Source organism: Epinephelus lanceolatus, chromosome 6 (genome assembly GCF_041903045.1).
Source record: "Epinephelus lanceolatus isolate andai-2023 chromosome 6, ASM4190304v1, whole genome shotgun sequence".
Classification (NCBI taxonomy): Eukaryota; Metazoa; Chordata; class Actinopteri; order Perciformes; family Serranidae; genus Epinephelus; species Epinephelus lanceolatus.
This window is the reverse complement of record NC_135739.1, coordinates 5,051,606-5,073,810: the sequence shown is the minus strand read 5'-3', so window position 1 is coordinate 5,073,810 and position 22,205 is coordinate 5,051,606. Positions and strand designations below refer to the sequence as shown.

General features: G+C 41.3%; 1 protein-coding gene across 2 annotated transcripts in view; it reads left to right on the top strand.

The window, feature by feature from the left end:
• Positions 1–6,516, top strand: part of paics (phosphoribosylaminoimidazole carboxylase, phosphoribosylaminoimidazole succinocarboxamide synthetase) — a 59,214-nt gene extending 52,698 nt beyond the window's left edge. The window contains exons 2-10 of one of the 2 annotated variants that reach the window (XM_033621722.2): positions 97–158; positions 263–460; positions 3,050–3,228; positions 3,963–4,142; positions 4,244–4,357; positions 4,447–4,530; positions 5,672–5,852; positions 5,940–6,098; positions 6,187–6,516. In XM_033621722.2, the coding sequence (XP_033477613.2) occupies positions 143–158; positions 263–460; positions 3,050–3,228; positions 3,963–4,142; positions 4,244–4,357; positions 4,447–4,530; positions 5,672–5,852; positions 5,940–6,098; positions 6,187–6,353 (1,278 nt within the window). In that variant the 5' untranslated portion in view covers positions 97–142 and the 3' untranslated portion in view covers positions 6,354–6,516. The remainder of the gene's footprint in view (positions 1–96; positions 159–262; positions 461–3,049; positions 3,229–3,962; positions 4,143–4,243; positions 4,358–4,446; positions 4,531–5,671; positions 5,853–5,939; positions 6,099–6,186) is intronic. The other variant, XM_078168514.1, reaches the window with a different exon arrangement.
• The last annotated feature ends 15,689 nt before the right edge of the window (positions 6,517–22,205 follow it).

The following is a 22,205-nucleotide window of genomic DNA, read 5'->3' as shown; positions in this document are numbered from 1 at the left end:
TCAGAGCACGTAAGACAGAGTCCACTTCCCTCTTGTGCTGCCTGCACGCCTCCTGCTGCCTCTTCATCCTGCGACTTTCTAACAGTTGCGTGTCATTTTTCACTTCTTGTTTCAGGACTGTCGGTTGGTAAAGAACCCCAACATGGCCTCCACACCAGGTACGGCACAAATATTAATGCATATCTCAGAATATATGATAAACGTGCAGGGTTTTAATGTGCGTACTTTCCCTGTTTTGTGTGTGTGCGCATGTGTTCTCTAGAGTTGAACATCGGCCAGAAGCTGAATGAGGGAAAGACAAAGCAGATTTTCGAGATCGTGGACCAGCCCGGACTGGTTCTGGTCCAGTCTAAAGACCAGATCACAGCTGGGAATGCGGTGAGGAAAGACCAGATGGAGGGAAAGGCTGCCATCGCCAACAAAACGACGAGCTGCGTATTCAAGCTGCTTCAGGAATCTGGTGAGGACCCAGTCAAGTTATTATAGATCCATTCAAAGGTGCCAGCCAGGTAATGTGTGCAGCAGTTGTGTCATAACGTTGCAGCCCTGAGGCAACTTTCCCACATGCTGAAAAAGTCAGAGGAGTTTCATTACTATATGATTTAGGGATTTGATTTTATAAGCACTCCCTCACACACAACTTTTTCCTCCCCTTATAACTTAATTTCACTGGATTCATATGCAGCCAAACTGCAAACCTTTGACCTATTTACCTTTTCTCATACCCTTGGTAGTTACCTTAAAATTTACCTGTAAAATCCTAGTCCCAATTAAACACTCAGTCCCTTTACTGGCCCGATGTGGCTCCACATTTTGACAAATAAGCCCATCTCAATTACACACCCGATCTGTTTGCCAAGTAGTTTATTATGTAGAAGTTCTCTGGATGTATAAACCAGAGTGTTGGCTACCAACTTGAGTTAGCTGTTTGGATCACACAATCAAATACAGAAGTTTAAACTTGTATGGATGTGCTACACACGACACCAGCTTGATTAGTTTAAGTTCACTTTCCTGAAGCCATGAGCACCAGCCTAATTTGAAGTAATACAAGTAATATTCACACTGGTTCAAATAAACAATTTGATCGTATATCACATCTTTGCTGAGCAACAGTTTCTTGTAAAAAGAATTCAAGGCCTGTTCCTAATATAAGACCATTGTGTTCAGTGATTTAAGCAAATAATAGCCCGGGTTAGTAATTAAAGTTTAACGGTACATCCATTAAATCTCAGAAAATAGTTTTTAAAAAGCCATTTAAAATGATTTAAATCCCAAACTGACACATTCAAATGGTTTGTTTTTGTCTGACAAACCCAGCTTACAAGACACTAGGCAACAACTGGGATGGTCACATGACAAGTCATGACATACAGTTCCACAAATTCAAAAGGAAAACATGTAGAAGCGCTAAATTTATATTACAAAAGGGTCTTATTACGATGGATACATTATTCTCCTCCATGAATTATCTATAAATCTTTCTAAAGCAAAAATATCCTCAGTAAAAAGGTAGGGCTGCAACTATTAGTCGACTAATCGATGACTAATCAACTATTAAAATAATGTGACTATTTTAGTAGTCGACTAATCAGTTTGAGTCATTTTTCATAGAAAAGTACTATGAAAGTACCCCAAAATACTCTTATTGCAGCTTCTTCCGTTCAAATATTGGCAGCTTTACACACTCTCCTATGACGGTGAACTAAAACCCTTTGGCGTGAGTACGAAACAAGACATTAGATGACGTCATTTTGGGGTTTGGGAGAGACAGACTGAAAACAGAAGCCGCCCACTCAAACACTGTGCATATATCAGTTTAATGCAAGCTTTCAGTCATTGTGACCTTCTTCAGGCATACAAGACAAGTGAATGCAGCTGTACATAAGGGTTCAGGCAGTAACATCACTTGATTGCAAAATGCCAGACACCTGTGTCAAACATGGCAAAGGCTAGAAAAGCATCCTCAACACATTTTTCGATAAAATGATCAGTCGACTAATCGAAGAAATAATCGACAGATTAGTCGACATTGAAAATAATCGTTAGTTGCAGCCCTATAAAGAGCCAACACAACTTTACCTTCAGATAACCAAAACAAATCGGCGTTCCTCAACTAAATTGTCAAACAAATGATTTCTCAGGTCACTGTACTCTGGGCAATAGAACACAAAATGAAACAGCAACCCCAAAATAAAAGTAAAAAGGGAATACCTTCATACCATCAAGGCAAGCTACCTGTTGGTAACTGAACACATTTTCCCTTTCTGTAAATTTAATCTAACATAAGGTTCAGTAAAAACTTTTTTATAAGGCTTGTAGTCATTTTGGGTGGGACACAGAGGACATGCCCCCCTCGATATTTAGAATATGTGCATTTGTCTCCTACACTAAAACATAGAAACAAGCAGACACATTTTTAAAAATTTTTTTAATAATATTAAAGACATTGACACCATCAATTGATGCAGGAAAGGCACAGATTGGTGCATAAAAATTCTTTTTATGTCTTTTTTTTTAAGCATACATGATCCAACAAATGCTTTTGACTGAACACATGCATCACATGCAGAACCGACAGAGCCACATGGTAGTGATGACATGTGTACGGGGGGCATGGTGTGTGCATGTTCGTGACATTAGGCCCCAAAAATCCCAGATTCTCCCAAATGACTCTCCATCTTGCTTTCATTTAAAAGTAATTGGCTAAGTATAACCCAAATGCCACTCATGAGTGTGGTGATGGCTGTCTTGTGACTTGAAACTTTATAGTGCATAATTCAACAGAACGTGACCGACCACATCCTGCTCATTCAGTGTTCATTTCAGGGGCATGACAGAACGTGAAAATCTTTAAAGCACTGGTGTGTTGCAACATCTGTCTGTGATCCAAATGAACCCTCAGTGTTGAAATTAAAACATACTGAGGTTTAGTTGTGACTTAACTTTGTTCACAGCTCTTGAACCAATCGTGGTTTAGCTTTTGGTGCCTTAATGTGGGACTATGTAATAGTCTTAGGCTGATTTTAATGCCCCCTCTTTCTTCCAGGCATTAAGACTGCCTTTGTGAAGCAGCACTCGGACACAGCGTTCATCGCAGCCCACTGCGAGATGATTCCCATCGAGTGGGTTTGTCGCAGAGTCGCAACTGGATCATTCCTCAAGAGGAATCCAGGAGTCAAAGAAGGCTACCGCTTCTCCCCTCTGAAGATGGAGATGTTCTTCAAAGTGAGTCACGTTCACAAAGAGCTCTTAACTTAGCCTCAACATTTTTAGTGTTAGCTTAGGAGTGATCTAGGAAAGTTCTCAGAGCTGAGCAAGGTAGAGACAGAAACTTTTGCTTCAGTGAGGAGGTGAGTTGACCCCGTTGCTTAGCATGACGCATTCTTTTATTAACAGATGTGATTGGTCGTCACAGACACACCCCTTTGTGAGCCTGCAGGCTGGAAATGAAATGCTGACTGTGAGAGTGTTGTTAGTGTGATCACTCTGCTGAGCTCAGTTTACCAAATATCTTAGTGTTGTGATCATTTTATTTCTGGCATTGTAGTGTTAGGTGGGAAATGTGTGTGTATCCTTAATGACAGCAACCACACACATTAACCCGGCACCATCTAATCTGTAGCGTTTCATTTACTCACTGTCATCCAGCGTCTGGAGAATATTTCTCTGACCTCTTTGTGTTTCCACCATTTTCTCCTCTGATTAGTCCTCCTCCGTGCTCCTAATAGTCCTCTACCTTAGGAGCTCTTTTAAGGGTTAAGATGCTCTGTGAATAACTTATCTGTATAACAACCTAGTCTTAAATTTAAGGGAAATTCTAAGAAAGCCTCACAATTCTAGGAAGCTTTGTGAATACAGCTCCTGGCCTCCAATGTGTTATCTGTCTCTAAGTGCTGTACCTTCACTCAAAGTGTCAAAATCGCATCAATCCAAACGTACTGTGTTGCTCTCTGCTGCAGGATGATGCCAACAACGACCCCCAGTGGTCAGAGGAGCAGCTACTGGCGGCCAAATTCACTCTGGCCGGACTCACCATCGGTCAGTGCGAGGTGGACATCATGAATCGCAGCACTGTGGCCATCTTTGAGATTCTGGAGAAAGCCTGGGCCACTCAGAACTGCACGCTGGTGGATATGAAGGTAAACTGTGCAGCAGCACCCTCTGCTGGTTAATCTGACATCCAAGTGTGAACACTTTTTGTAGCTGCTTCACAACTTAGGATCATCTTCCTTGCTTATAGATCGAATTTGGTGTGAACGTAAAGACTCAAGAGATCGTCCTCGCCGATGTGATCGACAACGACTCATGGAGGCTGTGGCCGGCTGGAGATCGAAGCCAGCAGAAAGATAAGCAGGTCAGGACTTCTTCGGGTCCTGCTATTTTATTTTGATGCTTTAAGAATTAAGATTAAAGCTGAAATAACTTGTGTTCATCTCTTTGTAGGTGTACCGAGACTTGAAAGAAGTTACTCCTGAGGCGATGCAGATGGTGAAGAGGAACTTTGAGTGGGTCTCTGAAAGGGTCAAGGTACACTGAACCTATTGTCCCAATCTACTCTTTGTTCTTAATCAACATGTTATAACAGACACACAAAGTTCATTACAAACTATTATCTGAGCTTTGTTGCTCTCCAGTTGTGTCATTTTCAGTTTTTAAATATCAAAGACCCCCTTTTTTTTTTTTTTTTTGAGCAGTTTCGTGTAGGAACTATTTTCTTTCTACCAAACTACACCTGCCAACTGTATCACAGCGCAGAAGGAAGAATGCATCTACTCACAGATGAGAGACTTGTGCTCATGCTCGTGACAGTGTGAGATGTAAACATAAATAGCATCCTACTCGGCTTAGCTGTAACCTAGCTCAGTGGTGCTAGGTGAGCTAGTAGGAGATATCTGCTTCATTCTGTGTGGTGATACAAAAAGTTGAATCCAGGAGCAATTAAATGCACTTTTTCTCAATAAATACACCCAGGAGTTTTACTGCTATGACTTTATGTAGTCTGGTATGGCTAGTGTTAGCTCAGTATTGCTACGTAACCAACAGGGTTAACATATATTATTATTATCCAGTGTTTTTCACATGTGGCCACTGCTCACCTAATGTTGCATGGTCTCGCTTTAACCCTTTGAAAGCTGCAGCAACATCACTTTTCTTGTGCTGCTTTCAGGTGCCTTTCGCAAGTATTTAAACCTTTGAAACTTGAGCTAATTGGTGTGGTTTCTTTCAAAAACAGAGGAAAAAGGGTACTAAGCAATTTCATAAGAAATGAATTGCAAAAAAAATAGTAAACATTGAAAATTAATTTCTAAAAAATGGGTGAAAAGAAAAAAAACTTTGGAAAAATATATTTATAATTATAACTTCTACATTTTAAAATTTCATTTTTTTTAAAATTATGTTACTTTTGTGACATAATTTTAAAAAAATGAAATTTTAAAATAACTAACTAATAACTTACTAATTTTCTTGTTTTTAATTTTTTTTTTTTTTTTACTAATTTCTTTTTCTTTTCTTTTTTTGGGGGGGGTCATTTCCTCTTTCATTGTTCGCTGCCTTCCTCCCACATTTTAAAAAGAAATAAAGCCAATTTTCTCAGGTTTCAAAGAGTTAAGTAAACATATAAACTTGGACTTGCATGGAGCTAATGAGTGCTGTGTTGTGTCTCCAGCTGCTTCTGGAGCCCCAGGGCAGTGGCAGGGTGGTGGTTTTGATGGGCTCCACCTCAGACATGGCCCACTGTGAGAAAATCAAGAAGGCCTGCACCTCCTACGGGATCCCCTGCATCCTGAGAGTCACCTCTGCACACAAAGGTCCAGATGAGACACTCCGCATCAAAGCAGAATATGAAGGTGTGTATTTATATTTAATGCTCCCCTCCTGAAGGAGAGAGGATTTAGTTATCAAGTGTGTCATGATATCTGTATGCTTTTCCTCAGGTGACGGCGTACCCACTGTGTTTGTGGCCGTAGCTGGCAGAAGCAACGGCCTTGGTCCTGTGATGTCTGGGAACACGGCGTATCCCGTCATCAACTGCCCACCTCTCACTCCTGACTGGGGTGCACAAGATGTCTGGTCATCCCTGCGTATGCCGAGCGGTAAGCACAGCACTTCTCCTAAATCGTTTGCCACATGTGACTTTATTCATCAGAGTAACCGCTCCTTCATCGCTGACTTCTCCTGCAGGCCTTGGCTGCTCCACCATCCTCTCCCCTGAGGCTGCTGCTCAGTTTGCCGCGCAGATCTTCGGGCTGACCGACCACCTGGTGTGGTGCAAACTGAGGGCCTCCATGCTCAACACCTGGGCGTCTCTCAAACTGGCTGACAAGAAGTTACAGGCCTGCAGCCTCTGAAGTGGCTCAAGACCCCTTTGAGCCTAATGTTCTCTTTCAGGGCTCCGCTGTCTGTCAGTGTTTTTGTTTACCATGAAACCCATGAACTGTACGTTACATCTTCGTGTACTTTCCTTACGCACATAAATCATTCCATTAAAGAAGATCACTCAAAGCTTCTTAATTAAAGGCTTCTGTGGTTATTTAATCCCATTATAGCCCATATTCACAGGAGACATTCTGACGTCTCATAGCAGGAGAGGCACAGTAACTTTCAGTTTCAGGGTCCTGAGAGTGTGCATGCTGGCTCATGGCACAGCTTAGTGGGATACCTTAATGGCACTTAGCCATCATTAATAAAACACTAGTCCATACCCATTGAGTGCACAGTTGCCCACGTACAGTTTCACATGGTGTGTGTTTGGGATACAGGTCATAGGAAATTGCAGATTAAATAGTCAACTGAACCCATTAAGAAGAGCAATGTATTCAGACAGAGTGTTTGTGAATTTGATAGTACGATTGCTTTATTTAAAGTACAGTAGTACCATTGCCTATAGTGGGATAGTTAGTGGGCTAAAACTGTACATTAGTAGTTGAGGTAGCACGTTGAAAGGCAGATAGTTAAAGTGTTTATATGTTGTATTGACTTAAAAGTGGGGTGCACTGGTAGTTCACATGGGAAAGGTGTGGCTAGGCCTTGTCACAGTGGTGGGGGTTGGAATCCGGCCTTCGTTCTTTGCTGCATGTCTTCCTTGCTCTCTCTCTCCCACCCTTCCTGTCATGCTCCACTGTCTTGTCAAATCGATATGGCGGTTAGGCCTAGATAAGAAATGAGCTCTCTAGCACCCCCATTTTGTTTGATGGGGTCAATAATGGAGGGGTCCCCTCAGATTATGTGTGGTCATATGCCTACAAAGTTGCGTGGTGATGGGTGAAACCCTTGACATGTTATACACCTTTATGTGATGAGCCACGCCCTCCGCAATATTCATTGCCTTATAGAAGCTCAGTTTTAGTAAGTTTTCCAACTTTTGCCAAGAGGGAACTTTAGATATTGGTCCCTAGATTATGTTCACCCAGTTTCATGCAGATCGCTCAAACTTCCTAGGAAGAGATCCATTTGAAGTGTTTTTCAAAAAAATTCAAAATGGCGGAAAATCTATATAAGCGGAAGTTATGGGTTCTTGAGGCAAATTTGTTCCTCATGAGGAGAGGCATCTCTGTGCAAAGTTTCATGTCTCTGCGACATACGGGGCATGAGATATACCCATTCAAAGTTTGCCATTTCAGTGGTTGCTATAGCGCCCCCCTTTGGCCAGTTGATGTAATATTGCTTCATTCACATCCTCCCATGACCCTCTACCACTGTGCCAAATTTCACATGGATTGACCAAGTCAGTGAGGAGAAAAACGTGGAACAGGCACACACACACACAGACAGAGTTTTCATCATTATATAGTAAGATGTTTCACCTGTGCTTCCCCTGCTGTGACAAGTCAAAATGTCTGCCGTTAAACATAATAATAATAAACTTTATCTATATAGCACCTTTCATACAAGAAATGCAGCACAAAGAGCTTTACAATAAGCACAGAGTGCATCACATGAAAATAGACATAATGGACATAAAACACACCATAAATCATAAAATCAAGTAGAATTTTAAAAGAGTTGCAGCGTGAAGATTAAAAAGAGTTTTTAAAAAAAGGAGGCAAATCCTTAACAATGGAGTTAGCGATGTAGCTCCTCCCAGCCAATTTAGGGCTTTTTATACGGGAGGAGGAGCTTAATATCAGTTCTAAATGTAACAGGAAGTCAGTGCAGAGCAGCTCAGACTGGCCTGATGTGCTCTCTCCTCTTGGTGCTGGTTCATAGCCGAGCTGCAGAGTATTGAATGAGCTGAAGTCTCTCAGTGGTGTTTTTGGGAGGCCAGTAAAAGTGTGTTACAGTAGTTACAGCTTGGAATAAAGGCATGAATCTATTTTTCTGCATCTTTTTCATTTAGAGATGGTCGTACCTTGGCGATGTTTCTGAGGTGGAAAATGATGTGTTTGTCACTTTATTAATGTGGGACCTGAAGGTTAGATCTGACTCTAGGATCACACCAAGACTTGGAACCTCAGATTTAATCCAGGGAGTTAAATTCCCCAGATTATTAAGCAGCATTTATCTTTTTGTTTCAGGGCCTTCAAGCAGGATTTCAGTTTTGTCTTTGTTTAGCTAAGTCTTTTTCTGTACGCAGACTTTGAAAATGATCATATTTCACCTGAACCCATAGTTCAACATTTTGGGGTATACACCTATTCAGCAAAAAGTTGTGCTCTTTAAGGACATTTATGCTTCTTTTTTATTATTTCCAAAGTATAAAGCAATTCTTCTTTTAGCCTTTGAGCTTTGACAGTATCACAGTTTAGCTTCCAGCTTTTCTAGCAATGTATTTCAGCTCTTAGCTTGTGTAGGTAATACAGTTAAGCTTCCTGCCAGATTTTCAGATCGTTCAGGTGATCCACTTAAAATTTCTGCATTTTCAGCAGTTCTTCTGAATTGAATTGAGCTTTCAGCATTCACACACTTTCTACAGGAAGGTTTTTTACTGTGACTCCTTCACTTTGTTTCTCTAAAGTAATCAGACTCTCCAAACTAAATAGGTGTATTTTATTTTAATTGTATGGACACAATTGAAACCATTGAATCTTCAGCAGGATACAAATGATGGGATGTAATGCAGGAAGAGACATGAAATAATGGAATGCAGAAACCTTACATCTTATTTATAAATATATTTATTTATTTACATTTTTTACAAAATATATTATAGAATATATAATATTTTAATTTAATTTAATTTAATTTAATTTATTTTTTATTTAATTTAATAAATTAAATATATATATAATATAATTAAATGTATACATTTACATTTTATTATATTATATCATTTAATTAATTTTATGTTATTTTAGATTATATAATACAAGCTCAATAAAGTCACACACAGGTCAAGAGTAACACCTGAACATTATATTTTCAGTACTTCTTTTCTTTTAGTTAGCTGTGACCTCATAATTACAATAACTAAAGGAATTAATAATTATGCCCAAATCATGACGACACTTCCCTCAAGCGGGCAAGGAAAAACTCCCAAACTCACCCTTCACGGGGAGCTGGAAGAAACCTTGGGAAGGATCACACAAGAGGGAACCCCCTTCCAGAGATAGTTTAGTGTCTTATGGGCAGCATATCAAACAGAGGGAGTGATCTTTGTAAGTAATGACCACTGCGTCCTCCTCCTCTCTGGGTCACAGCAAACATTATACTTTACGTTATACTATACTCTGTGCAGGCGTTAATAAAGACCAACAAACCTCCTGATGACCTGATAATACCCTGATCCTTTGTCCCTCTGGCTCCGTCGTCCTGTGTTGTCCTCTGTTGGCCTCCATTGGCCTCCATTGGCCTCTGTCGTCCACCATGGCTCTGGTGGCCTGGCGCTGTACAAAAACAACAAAGTTTAGTTATGTTTTGCAACCCCGTAGCATCCTCAGTCAGACTCTACATGCCCCCAAATGCCAACTTCTCAATTTCAATCCTCATAAGTATCAGACCTAAAGTTTCTTGATTTACAATCAGCTGATCCTGAGTGTGAGTTACAACAGAAGAGCTTACCTGCACGTGAAGGTGCACCCTCAATCCAGGCTCGTCTTCATCCTTTTCCTCTGTGGAGGAGCTGCAGTCTGGATTTCTGCATACATTAAAACTTGTTTGAATCTCTTGAATCGTAAAGTCTCATGGGACAGACCGACAAAACAGGGATGTGATGCAACACCTACCTAATCGGACACTTTTCCTCTTTTCCTCAGAGGTCTGGTTTTGGCCAATGTCACCGGAGAGTTTTTTTTCCTTTTTCTGCTCTTCCTCTTCGGAGATGAGCAGTCTGGGTTCCTGCAAAGATTAAATGTTGTTTGAATGTCTTGAATGCTACAGTAACAGCACAATCTCTTCACAACTGGGGAGTGACAAAATACAAACTTGTCGTTGATGTCTGGATTCTTGGCCTCGCTGGATGATGCCTGGTCCGAGTCGTGGTGCTTCTCGCTGGATGATGCCTGGTCCGAGTCGTGGTGGTGCTTCTCGCTGGATGATGCCTGGTCCAAGTCGTGGTGCTTCTCTGTGGGGGAAAAAAGTTTTAAAGTTTCACCAAAACCACCCGCAAATGTGTTTTTAACTGTGACTGAGACCCACTGAACAGGAGTCAAAGACGAGCTTACTTTTCACTTGTGTCTCAGACTCATCGTTTGGAGCCTTCTTTGAGTCACAAGACTGGCTCATCCTCCTCTTCTTCCTCTCTGGCGAGCTGCTGGATGGAGTTCTGCATGGATGAAATGTGTTTTAATGTCTTGAATTTGAATTAATTAATTTGAATTAATATGTACAAGGAAGTCGAATAACACGTACCTTAACCCAGTGTGTGAGGCTACAAAGGTCGCCCATGTCCTTTTTCTCTGAGGTTTAATTTCAGCCTCAGTGGACGGAGCTTCCGTTTGGGCCTCGCTTAAGAAATCCATCACCTTCGTCTTCCTCTTCTTCCTCTCCGGTGATCCAGTGCATGGAGTTCTGCATGGATGAAATGTGTTTGAATGTCTTGAATTTTAACAGTAAGCTTTAATAAAGTACAGAAAAAATAAAAGAGCACGTACCTTAACCCAGTGTACGAGGCTTCAAATGTCACCCACGTCCTTTTTCTTTGAGGTTTAATTTCGGCCTCAGTGGACGGAGCTTCAGTTTGGGCCTCGCTTAAGAAATCCATCACCTTCGTCTTCCTCTCCGGTGATCCAGTGCATGGAGTTCTGCATGGATGAAATGTGTTTGAATGTCTTGAATTTTAACAGTTAGCTTCAATAAGTTCAAATCAAAGAGCACGTACCTTAATCCACTGTAGGAAGCTACAAAAGTGGCCCACGACCTTTTCCTCTGAGGTTTTATTGTGGAGTCATGCAGCAGGCTCATCTTCCTTTTCTTCCTCTCCGGTGAGCCGCTGAACCCAGTGCGCAAGGCCACAAAGGTCGCCCACGTCCTTTTTCTCTGAGGCTTAGCTGTGGCCGTGCTGGACGAAGCCTCAGCTGGAGCCTCTTTGGCGGTTTCGTGTAACTCTGTTTGTGTCTCGATTAAATCCATCCTGATCCTCTTCTTCGCTGTTGGGCCGCTCTCCGGGCTTCTGCGTAGACCAAATACAGTTTCAGTCTTTTCAGTTTTTACAGCAAATATCAGGTAATCTATACATATGTAAGTATACTGCAAAATAAAAAATAAATAAAAATTAAACAGTCACCTGTGTGAAAACCTCCTCTTCATTTTTCTCACAGGGCTAACTTTGCCTGTGTCTGATTGAGCCACAGAGGTGGTGGGCAACTGATGCTGTGGCGTTGCCTTTCCTTTGGGAACGGAACAAATGAGTTTCTGTGGCTGTTGTGGACTCTGGATGTAGAGGTTACCGGAGATGGCCGATGCGACCTCCAGGACCAGGGGATGCTCCTGGTGATTGTGCCAAGCAGGAGCAGCCTGGCTGGGGGTGTACGACTGGTTCGGGGTGGCTGTGCTGGTGGAGGCCTGCGGGTCGAGCCATGGATCCTGTTCCATATCTTCTGAGCTCCGACTCTGATCCCGACAGACTTCCATCATCTCACAAGCTGATTTGGTGCTAAAAGAAAATCAATAATTAAATCACAATTCGTCCATGTGCAGCAACACAGATGTTCTACACACAGCATTTTAATGTAGACTTACTAAAAGCTGTTGGGGAAGCTTTCACTGAGGTCACTCATGGTGATGAATGGATCCTCAAGAAGAAGGCTGGGCGATATCCGTTTACTTGGGTCCAGATAAAGCATCTTCTTCAACAAATCAAGAAAGTTGTCCAGGTCTTTGACTTCTGCTTTGGTGTCCTCTTCTGACAGATGGCAGACTGGTCTAATCTGAATCAGAATAAATCACAAAGGTCAGAAAAATCTCTGTTTATCTTAATGGTGCTTCTGATTTGTGGCAAATGTACTAATTTTTAAGATTAAAAAAAAAAAAATCAGATTTGCCAAAAGCGACTTCCTACCTTCTTCAAATCATCCAGGGAGTTGAACTTGCTCTTGCCGCTGGTGACTTGTCCGTATTCCAAAGGTGTCTGAAGACAAATAATATTCGATTAGCTTAAACACACTGAGCAGCATGAAGAGACAAAGACACTGACGGAAACAAAGATAAAAAAGAAGACATTCTGTCTGAGAGTCACTGAGTGTTGGTACCTTCAATCTCCAGCGGCGTCCATGGAGTCTGCCACTGCAGAAAAAGTTTCTTGTATTCCTGCCATTGTCTAGAAGTCCGAGCGGCAGCTGACCCTGGGTCTGAACCATATGTCGTAGCTGTTGGCACAACACAAAGTCACAAAGTCAGTTACACTTGGTAAATATAAGGAAAAGATCAATACCACTCTGCTATTAGGTATGGAGCTGGAGCAAAGAGTGATTAGCTTAGCTTAGCATAAAGACTGAAAGCATGAGGAAACAGCAAACTTGGTTTTCACCCCAAGGAATAGTTACACAACTAAAACCACCAACTGTTGTTTTCACGTTTCCCGTCTGAGATACGTTTTAAGAATTAAGTAAAAACTGTTTCTTAGCAAAAGAATGTATAGTCTTTCTTAAAAAAATGTATAGGCTCTGCTTAGACACATAGCCTACGCTGTAGCCTGACGTGCACCACCCCAGAAATGTAACCACACGCTGTGACAATCTTTGTTAGCTGAAACCATTTCCCTCAGTGGAAACAAAGCTTTTATTTACAGTCATTTTACAGATAAGAAGAAATGTTAGCTGCTAGGCTAATTTATACAATGTAAAATGCCATAGGCTTGTGCTAATAATGTTAGCATGTTGTATTTGTGGGGAAAATGTGTCCAGCAAAAGACAAGTGCTTTGTCTGTGAATCTGGACAGTTATAACAAAGTCGATTTGTGTACTTGTGTTTGAAATTGATGCTATTAAGCCATGTTTAATGTGTGTTTTAGGTGTGTTTTGAAGCAATCAAACTTTAAATCATTTCACAGAAACCCCACTGCACAAATATAAATGCTCATTACAGCATAGCCCACGGCGTAGGCTCTGTGTAGAACTGACACACAAACATAAATCCACCTTTAGTCGTAATACTGACCATGTCATACTCGCTGCTGCCAGGGTACAGGGCATAGCCTAGGAACAGCTCTGCAGCAATGCATCCCAAAGACCACATGTCAATGGCTGCTGTGCAGGGATGTCCCAGGATGACCTCTGGAGACCTGAGAAAAGAAATACAAATACATTGTTCAGGTTATTTGTTTTGGTTGCTTTATTAGATATAAAATCTAAATCCTGAACTGTTACGTACCTGTAGCGGAGCGCCTGCATTTCCATGCCGCTATTCATCTTGGAAACATGAAGGGCCAAGCCAAAGTCAATCATTTTGACTTTCAAAGGCTGGTTTACATGGTCCACTATCATTATATTGTCTAGCTTGAGATCCGTGTGCACCAGTCCAAGGCTTCCCAGGAGCTGTAGTGTCGTGGCCATCTGAAAGTCATGAATGAATCATGTAAGAAGGTCAATCACAGGTCTGTTTTTACTACATCACAATTGCATCACAGCTTTGTTTGGTGTGATGACGTTTTGTATTGTCATTTAGCCACTTGTTAGCAACCATGTTTTTAAAGACACGTAAAAGCTTCAAAATTCACAACTAGGGTGTTTACTGACATATTTTATGTCAAAGAACAAAAGTCTTAAGCTTGTGTTAACCACAGACCTTATTTCAGGCATCAAACCAAAAACTCATTGATTCTGAGACGCTGAAACTGGATGCGCAAAAATGCTAACTTATTCCCAGATACCTTTTACAGGATTCTCATTTTAAAACTGATCGGCTGGAAACATTAAAAGGTCAGCTGGAAAACTCACTGTCACTAAATCATTGTAAAGTGTGTCTTGCGGGAATGCAAAACTTGACAGGCAGAGTAACAGTGACAGGGCTTGGTGAACAGCCAATTGCATTGTATTTTAATAATGTGTCCACCTCCTGTGTGCAGTACATACCTGGTGCAGGATGGGGCGGATCTCTTTCACAGAGAAGCAGTTGCGAGGTTTCTTATCCAGGAAGTTCCCCAAACTCATGTCCAGCATTTCAAACTCGAGACAAAACTGCTCTCTGTCAGTAAAAGCACCAAAGTATCTGACAAAGTTGTATCTGTCTGCGTCGAAAGCTGTCAGTTGTTTGAGGACGGCAGCCTGGGGAACATATCAGATGTTAGATTTCAGGCAAATGATTTAAAGCACATTTGAAGCATCGTACTGTACAAATTAAACCTTTGTGACCTACCTCGTTCAATGCCTCTGTTTTATAGGTGTTGTTAATAATCTTCACAGCCACTGTTTCCTTAGTGGCTGACTTTGTGCACTTGGCGACTTTTCCAAAGACCCCCTGCCCCAAAAACGAGCGGATCAAGTATTTGGAGGAGGGGGAGGAGAGGACGCCAAGGATGACCGTGGACTCATCATCTGAAGATGAGGAGGGAGATGATGTGGAGTCCTCTTCAGATGTAGAATACTGAACCGGGTCCCGGTAACTTGTACACTAGAGGAGAAGGAAAGAGTGATGAGACAACATGTCGTCACATTTTGTCCCAAAACAGGACACCAGCAGTAGTAGTATGAAGAGTTTACATGCAGGGATAATATTTATCATGCCCTCTTTTTGTTGATGAATGAATCAGAGACTTTGCTGATTAAGAACTGATTAAGCTGATTAAGGGCCCCCAGAAAAAAACATAAAGATTTGAAAACCCATTTCCTACTATTTAATGTTATTTATCATAAGCAAGTACAGCTTTACAGTATCTTATATGAATATGCCGTGAATGAAAGCTATGCTGTGTACATAAATGACACATATCATAATATCATAAATTATTGACACGTTACTCAGACATCATGTGGGCTATCTGACAAATATAACATAATAAAGACATTAATGTTAGTTAAATATGCCTGTCAGCTGTGTTCTGCTGGGGTACGGCAACACCACTGGTACAAACCACACACAAACCTGCAGCACACTGTCGTTCTACAACAGGTAGTAATAATAATGTCAGTTTGTCAAGTGCTAACCACGACACCACAGTGCTGCCCAGTCATAGAGCAGTACATTTTGTCATTTATATTTTTCATCAATAGATTGGGAGGGACATTTTTTGCATATCGCAACACTGCCTTGATGTTAATACATTTAAAAAACACTGTATATTTAGAGGATTTATCCACACTGATTATTTCACATCTGTCTGTAAAGCAACTGTGATGCCACATGCCATTTATTTCTCTTCTGATCAGACTCACTACAACCTCCATGGATTTTGGATAAATATTCAGTTGGTTCAGCTTGATGAAGCTTTTCGATGTCAAAGCAAATCATGTTGGTTATACCGAATTAATTGAGTTTGTCAGATTATTAAAGACTCATAGGACTGACTTGACAATACCAGAGTTGGAACTACTTCAAAAGATGCATGCACATTGTTGCCTTTTAAAAGTTAAACCAGTGGATCCTTTTTACAGTGTACAATAACATTGTTTATCACAACTTGTACTTGTGTGTGTATTTTACAGTTTCCTGACAATAAATTAAATTAAAATTTGATGATAATTTGTTTCGGTCAAACCACATTTTGAATTTACTCATTTCTGCTGTGACTGTACAAATTGTTTCTCGGAGCACACGTCTTTGCAGGGAAACTTATCTTCGCTGAAACAATCAAACTGAATCAACTTACCATGTTGTCGCTTGCTGTATCATTGATACGATGAGAAACTGTCGCAGTCGAAAAGTTGAAGTCGATCCTCCCGCTGATGTGTGACAGTTGAAGTGGTGAACCGGCTACTTGTAGGCTTGGTCAGTTCCATGAGGAGCTCCATTCCAGAATCCTCTTTGATGACACATTGCAACATTCTGCTGCATGTTGAATTTGAAAATCAACAAGTCTTAAATGTTGTAATGATAAACAGTATGAATGGATGTTTATTATAGATGTTTCTTATGGATGTTTATTATAGATGTTTCTCTTTGTTGGAAATGTATGATTGCACTTCGTTCCTCAAACACACTTCACCAGTGTGAAGTCCTCCCTTACATTCAAAGTAAAAAGACACACACACACAAAATGAGTCTAAACTGTAAATCCTGTATATCAGTCAGTGTTCACACAACATTCAGAAGGTAAAGTCTTTAAAACTGAGACATAATTGTTATGTTACACACCAATCCAACACAGCAGAGTAATACAATGCAATAATATTTCAATAAATGCTGTATACTATTGTTTATTGAACTGTTACACCATCTAAATGTAGCTGTCAGCTCTAGTGTTCGACACACAAGATGGCCGGGTGGGTCAATAACTCACACGTGACCTTAACAACTGTGTAATGGTTCACACAGACACAGAGTTTAAAGCCTGTGACTCTGCACCAGTCTGTCAGAACTGCGGAAGCCTCTTGGATGAGAGGTGAAACTCAAATCCAGTTGCCTGCGATATAGCACTTAAGAAAGTCAACTATACTGGTACGGACACTTATTACTTTCACCACAGAAAAACAAACAAATAACACACTTTATCACAGAATTATAACTTATTATCTGATAATTACAAGAAAAAGTCTTATAATTATGAGATAACAGGCGTTACGCTGTCTTTTGTGACACATCAGACTCTGTGACCTTCAGAAATGTTCCCACTGTCAATGTTTTATCATGCCTTTATTGCTCACCTTATTTTGATAGCTGTCACTGAGTGTTACTACAGTGCTTAAATTTTGATGACTTTTCAGATGCATGACTTTACATCCACAAAGCATCCCGTACTGGTTTAGCTGCTGCTGGAGGAACAGAGCAACTTCAAGCAGGTCCGAGTGCTTTCTGCCCCAGCAACAACAAGGACTTTATATATCTGTGCAATTGTGGCACTGTGTGTTTGAAAAGACAGATAAATACCATACCACTAATATGCTCCATAGCCTGAGTTTATTCCTCTCTGTCAATAGGGTTAAAGGAGCATTTCGTATTTTGGTAATAAGCATTTGTACCAGAATCAGTGTTTAAGTGTGTTTAATACCACTCCTGTGAGAATATTGTGAGAGTAATACAGTACAAGTTTGTGAGTGAAAAACAAGTTAAGTTAGATTAAGTTAGTTCATACATTTAATTCATGCAAAGCAGGGATCAAAAGAGTTCATACTAGCATTCATGTTTGAGTATTGTTAAAATACTGAACTGTCATTTTTCTGGTTCTTATGTAATTGGGGTTCATGCATTACTCACCACTACATCATATGTTAAAGGAGTCATTGTCATAGCTAATGGTACTTGCTATTACTTACCTGTGTGCCATGTAAGAGTAAGGTGAACATGTTTTTGAGTACTTCACATAGGTATTTGGACGAGGTAACCTGTGACAAGAGGACTGAGTATGGTACCAGGAGTAATATGCCTGTTCTTAGTGTATATGAGTCGTTATGTGTATGATAAGATGTGTCATGGTTATTGGTATTTGTTTAAGGTGTAATAGAGTATATTTTATTTTACCTTTATTTTATCAGGTTAGTCCCATTGAGATCAATGATCTCATTTTCAAGGGAGACCTGGCCAAAACAGCAGCAGCATGAAAAGTTACAGACAAGACACAACACAACAAATGCATTAAAAGTAGTATGAATCCAGTACCAGTGATTACATTAAAATACCTAAAGACAATGACAAGAACTAGCCAATGTATTTATCATTGAGGTTATCAGAACTTTAAAATCAGGCAGGGATAAGGCTCCCAAGATTCAAGTTTTTTTGAAGGCTGTTCCAGGTAAGAGGAGCCGAGCACTTAAAGGCCTTTTTTCCCAGTTCAGTCCTTACACTTGGTACAGACAATAGGACAACATCTTTCGATCTCAAGCTATAGCTACCACCAGCTTTCTGAACAATCAAAGAGCAAATATAAGAAGGGAGCATGCCTAGCATGGCTTTATAGATAAACAGGCACCAGTGACTGAGCCTTTGCATAATCAGTGAGGGCCAGCCAATCCTGGAATACAGAGTATAGGATAGCAGTAGAAGATACATCGGAAGCTGACGCCAGCAGAGCAGAAGTAGCGGTCAGTACGTGATGAGTGCGTTGCAGTGTGCACGCTACAGAGAGAGCTCTTGATCTGTTTTCACATTTCCTACAGGAAATAATCGTGGTGCACCAAGAGTGGGCGTGGCTTCATTCATGAAAGTGTAACACAATGTTGACTTATTGTTGTGCTTATTGAGTCGGCACTTTCAGTGTCTATTACATAAACTCTGCGACAACAACAATGTGCAGGATTCTGCTGCTTTATTTCAAGTCCATCTACCTCACGTACATATAACACCATTACTTCATCAAGACGTCTGATTGGTTATTGACAGAATATAGAATACGTGGATGCAGTGTCACTGACAGGAAACCTTCAGTTTATTTGAGCTGTAGCCTCAAAATGTTTCTGTATTATAACAAGGTAATTTGGATGTGATACTTTCCAGGAGAGAACACTATTGGATCCACCGTCTGAGAGGTTTGGGGACCTCAGAATTGCATCTCTGCTTTTTCGCAGATGATGTGGTTCTGTTGGCTTCATCACACCGTGACCTCCAGCGTGACCTGGGGCGGTTTGCAGCCCAGTGTGAAGTGGTCGGGATGAGAGTCAGCACCTCCAAATCTGAGGCCCTCCGGGTCGGGGGAGAGTTACTGCCTCAAGCGAGGGAGTTCAAGTATCTCGGGGTCTTGTTCACGAATGAGGGTAGAATGGAGCCTAAGATGGATCAGTGGTTTGGTGTGGCTTCTGGAGTGATGCAGGCGCTGCGCCGGTCCGTCCTGGTGAACAGGGAGCTGATTTACGGGTCCGTCTACATCCCAACCCTCACTTATGGTCATGAGGTCTGGCTAGTGACCGAAAGAATGAGGTCGCAGATACGAACTACCAAAATGAGTCTTCTCCGTGGGGTGTCTGGGCTCAGCCTTAGAGATAGGGTGACGAGCTCAGACATCCAGAGGGAGCTCGGAGTAGAGCTGCTGCTCTTTCGCGTCGAAAGGGGTCAATTGCATCTGATCATCTGACTCGCCTCCCGCTGAACATGTTTCGGTTACGTCCCACTGGTAGGAGGCCCCGGGGCAGACCGAGAACATGCTGGAGGGATTACATATCTCATCTGGCTTGGGAACACCTCAGGGTCCCCCAGGAGGAGCTGGAAAGTGTAACTGGGGAGAGGGATGTCTGGGGTGTTTTGCTTGGGCTGCTGCCCCCGCGACCCGGCCCCAGAAAATGGATGGATGGAAAAGTATATTATACTCAAATGTGGCAGAATATGTAGTGGCTGTTGTCATTTGTTTTGATGATGTGATTGGCTGTAGCTCCTTTTGCTCAGCGTAATGCTGTGGTATGATGATCTAACTACTGTCAGCTGTGTGACTGTGGCTTGCTCAACCTAATGGTGTAGCAAGATCACCTAATCATCATCAGCTGTGTGACAAAGGTGTGGTCCATGTAACAGATCAGTGAACCTGTGTCTCAATATGTCTGTTAAGGCCAAACATCATCAAAATAAAAGACATAAATATGGAGCCAGAGTGTGCGACACTTGTTTTCTTGCGTCAGCTCACCTCATCACAGCTTGTGTGTTTGTGCTTTTGCTATCGATACATTCAGACTCTGAGCAACATGAGATTAATTTTAAACAGGTTACAAAGTGATTAAAGGTCTCCTGTACATGTTTGAATCAACTACTGCTCCTGCGTACTTTCAGTGAGAGAAACTATTCAGATATTGAAATATTTTGCTCTTTAAGGACATATATGCTTGAACCCAACTTCTCAAAGTGAGACACATTTCTTCTTTCAGCCTTTTTAGTTAATTTTATCCTCCACCATTGACAGTATTACAGTTTAGCTTCCAGCTTTTCTAGCTCTGTATTTCAGCTCTTAGCTTCTTTAGGTAAAGCAGCTCAGCTTCCAGCTCTGCCAGATTTATATCTTATGTCTTCAATCTGTATTAAATCCAAAGACAGGAAATAATCTGGCACATAACCCCCCTGTAAAACAAACACTGCAGTTTTGTATGTTCACTTTGAACAGAGCCAGGCCAGCTGTTTCCCCCTGCATCCATGATCCTATTCTATGGACTTTGTTTTCTGTTTGTTCTTCCTTGTTTCACGTTATTCATTCATGTTTAATCTGCTTCCTGTTTTATTTTGTAGATTCTCTCCTCATGTGTCGTGTCTGGTTTTACTCCCTGTCTTTGTGTGTTTTCCCGCCTGTTTTCTGTCACACCTGTCTCGTTAGTCCTTCCCTGTTCCAGAGTCTCCCTTCACACCTGTTCTGTGTTAGTCTTGTTTGCTCCACCCTAGTGTTTCCCACCACAGCCTGGTTGTGAGCCAATCCCCATTTCCCTCCTTCTGCCCGTGTCCTCCTGCTCCAGCTGTGTCTCATTTTTGTGATTAGTTTTCTGTGTATATATACACTTGTGTGTTTCACTTTGTTCCTTGTCAGTTTGTCTGTGTTCATTCCTTGCGCTCAAACCTGTGTTCTTGGTGTCGTTACCTGCTCTGTTTTCTTATTTTAAACGCTTTCTGATGTGTTTTGATTCAACATATTTTAACTTGACAGCTTCTGGCAAACACAAAATTACGTTTTTTTAGTATGTGTCCCCACAATTATTTTCCTGCTAATATGGAGAAGGCATAAAGTCAGAAATTTTAGTTTTCTGGCAAGTCAAAAAGCTTTGGTTGGACTGCAGAGGAGGGATTTGGATCCATTATTAACCCTGATTTGGGCCAAAGTAGGGTTTTCTTGCCAGTGGTCAGTTTATGATTTTAACATTGTGAATAGGATTTTAGCTGATTAGTTGTTGTTGACATGTTTAGTGAAACACCAAGGTCATTTCACTGTCTAAGTCACTACAATAAATACAGAGATTGAGCAGAAGATCAGCAAAATGTTGCTCAAGGTGTTAAATGATGCCACTGCAGAGATTGCTAGTGGCTCATGTGCATATTGTACACAGTATATTTAGTGCATACGGGACAATGGTTGATGCATTTTTAAATTCGGAAAGTCACTCATAGTGTCATATTTTATTTGTGTTTTTACGTTCATACTCTCGATGCACACTGTGCCAGCAGCTGCTTTGTTTTAGACAACAATCAGAGTTCCTTTGAGTGATGTTAAAGCCCTCACAACACCCACCAACTCTGTCTACTCCTATTTCTATTATGACAGGACTTCAGCATGAATGTGTCTGACAGTCTTCGGCTCATCAAATGCAAGACAGGAGCACTTCCTCTGAGTGAACTGGGGGCTCTGCTAAGTGACAGCAGTGTAGAAACTATGATGCAAAGCTGCTCTCCAAATTCATGAATGCTTCCCATTTATTTGCCATTTCACTCATACTCATGCATCTTTATCATCGGCTCAGTTGTGGGACCTCAAATCCGCCACAAGAGGGAGCCTGCATCTCACGTTGACGATCCAATCCCTTAACCTTTCAGTCTGTTCCAGTAGTTTGCAGCCAAGGGAATGAGTCAGAATATCATGCCACCATTTTATTCCTTAGTTCAATAATAGCACAGCTCTCCCTTTGATAACAAATGATAGGTATAACGACCTATGATGTGCTAAATCTTTGTTCACGTGTGGGTGGGAGTGGGAGGATGGAAGTGCTGAGGGTAGAGAGTGATACAGATGAGTACAGTGAAGCTGATATCTGACACAAATCCTCTGCATTTTAATT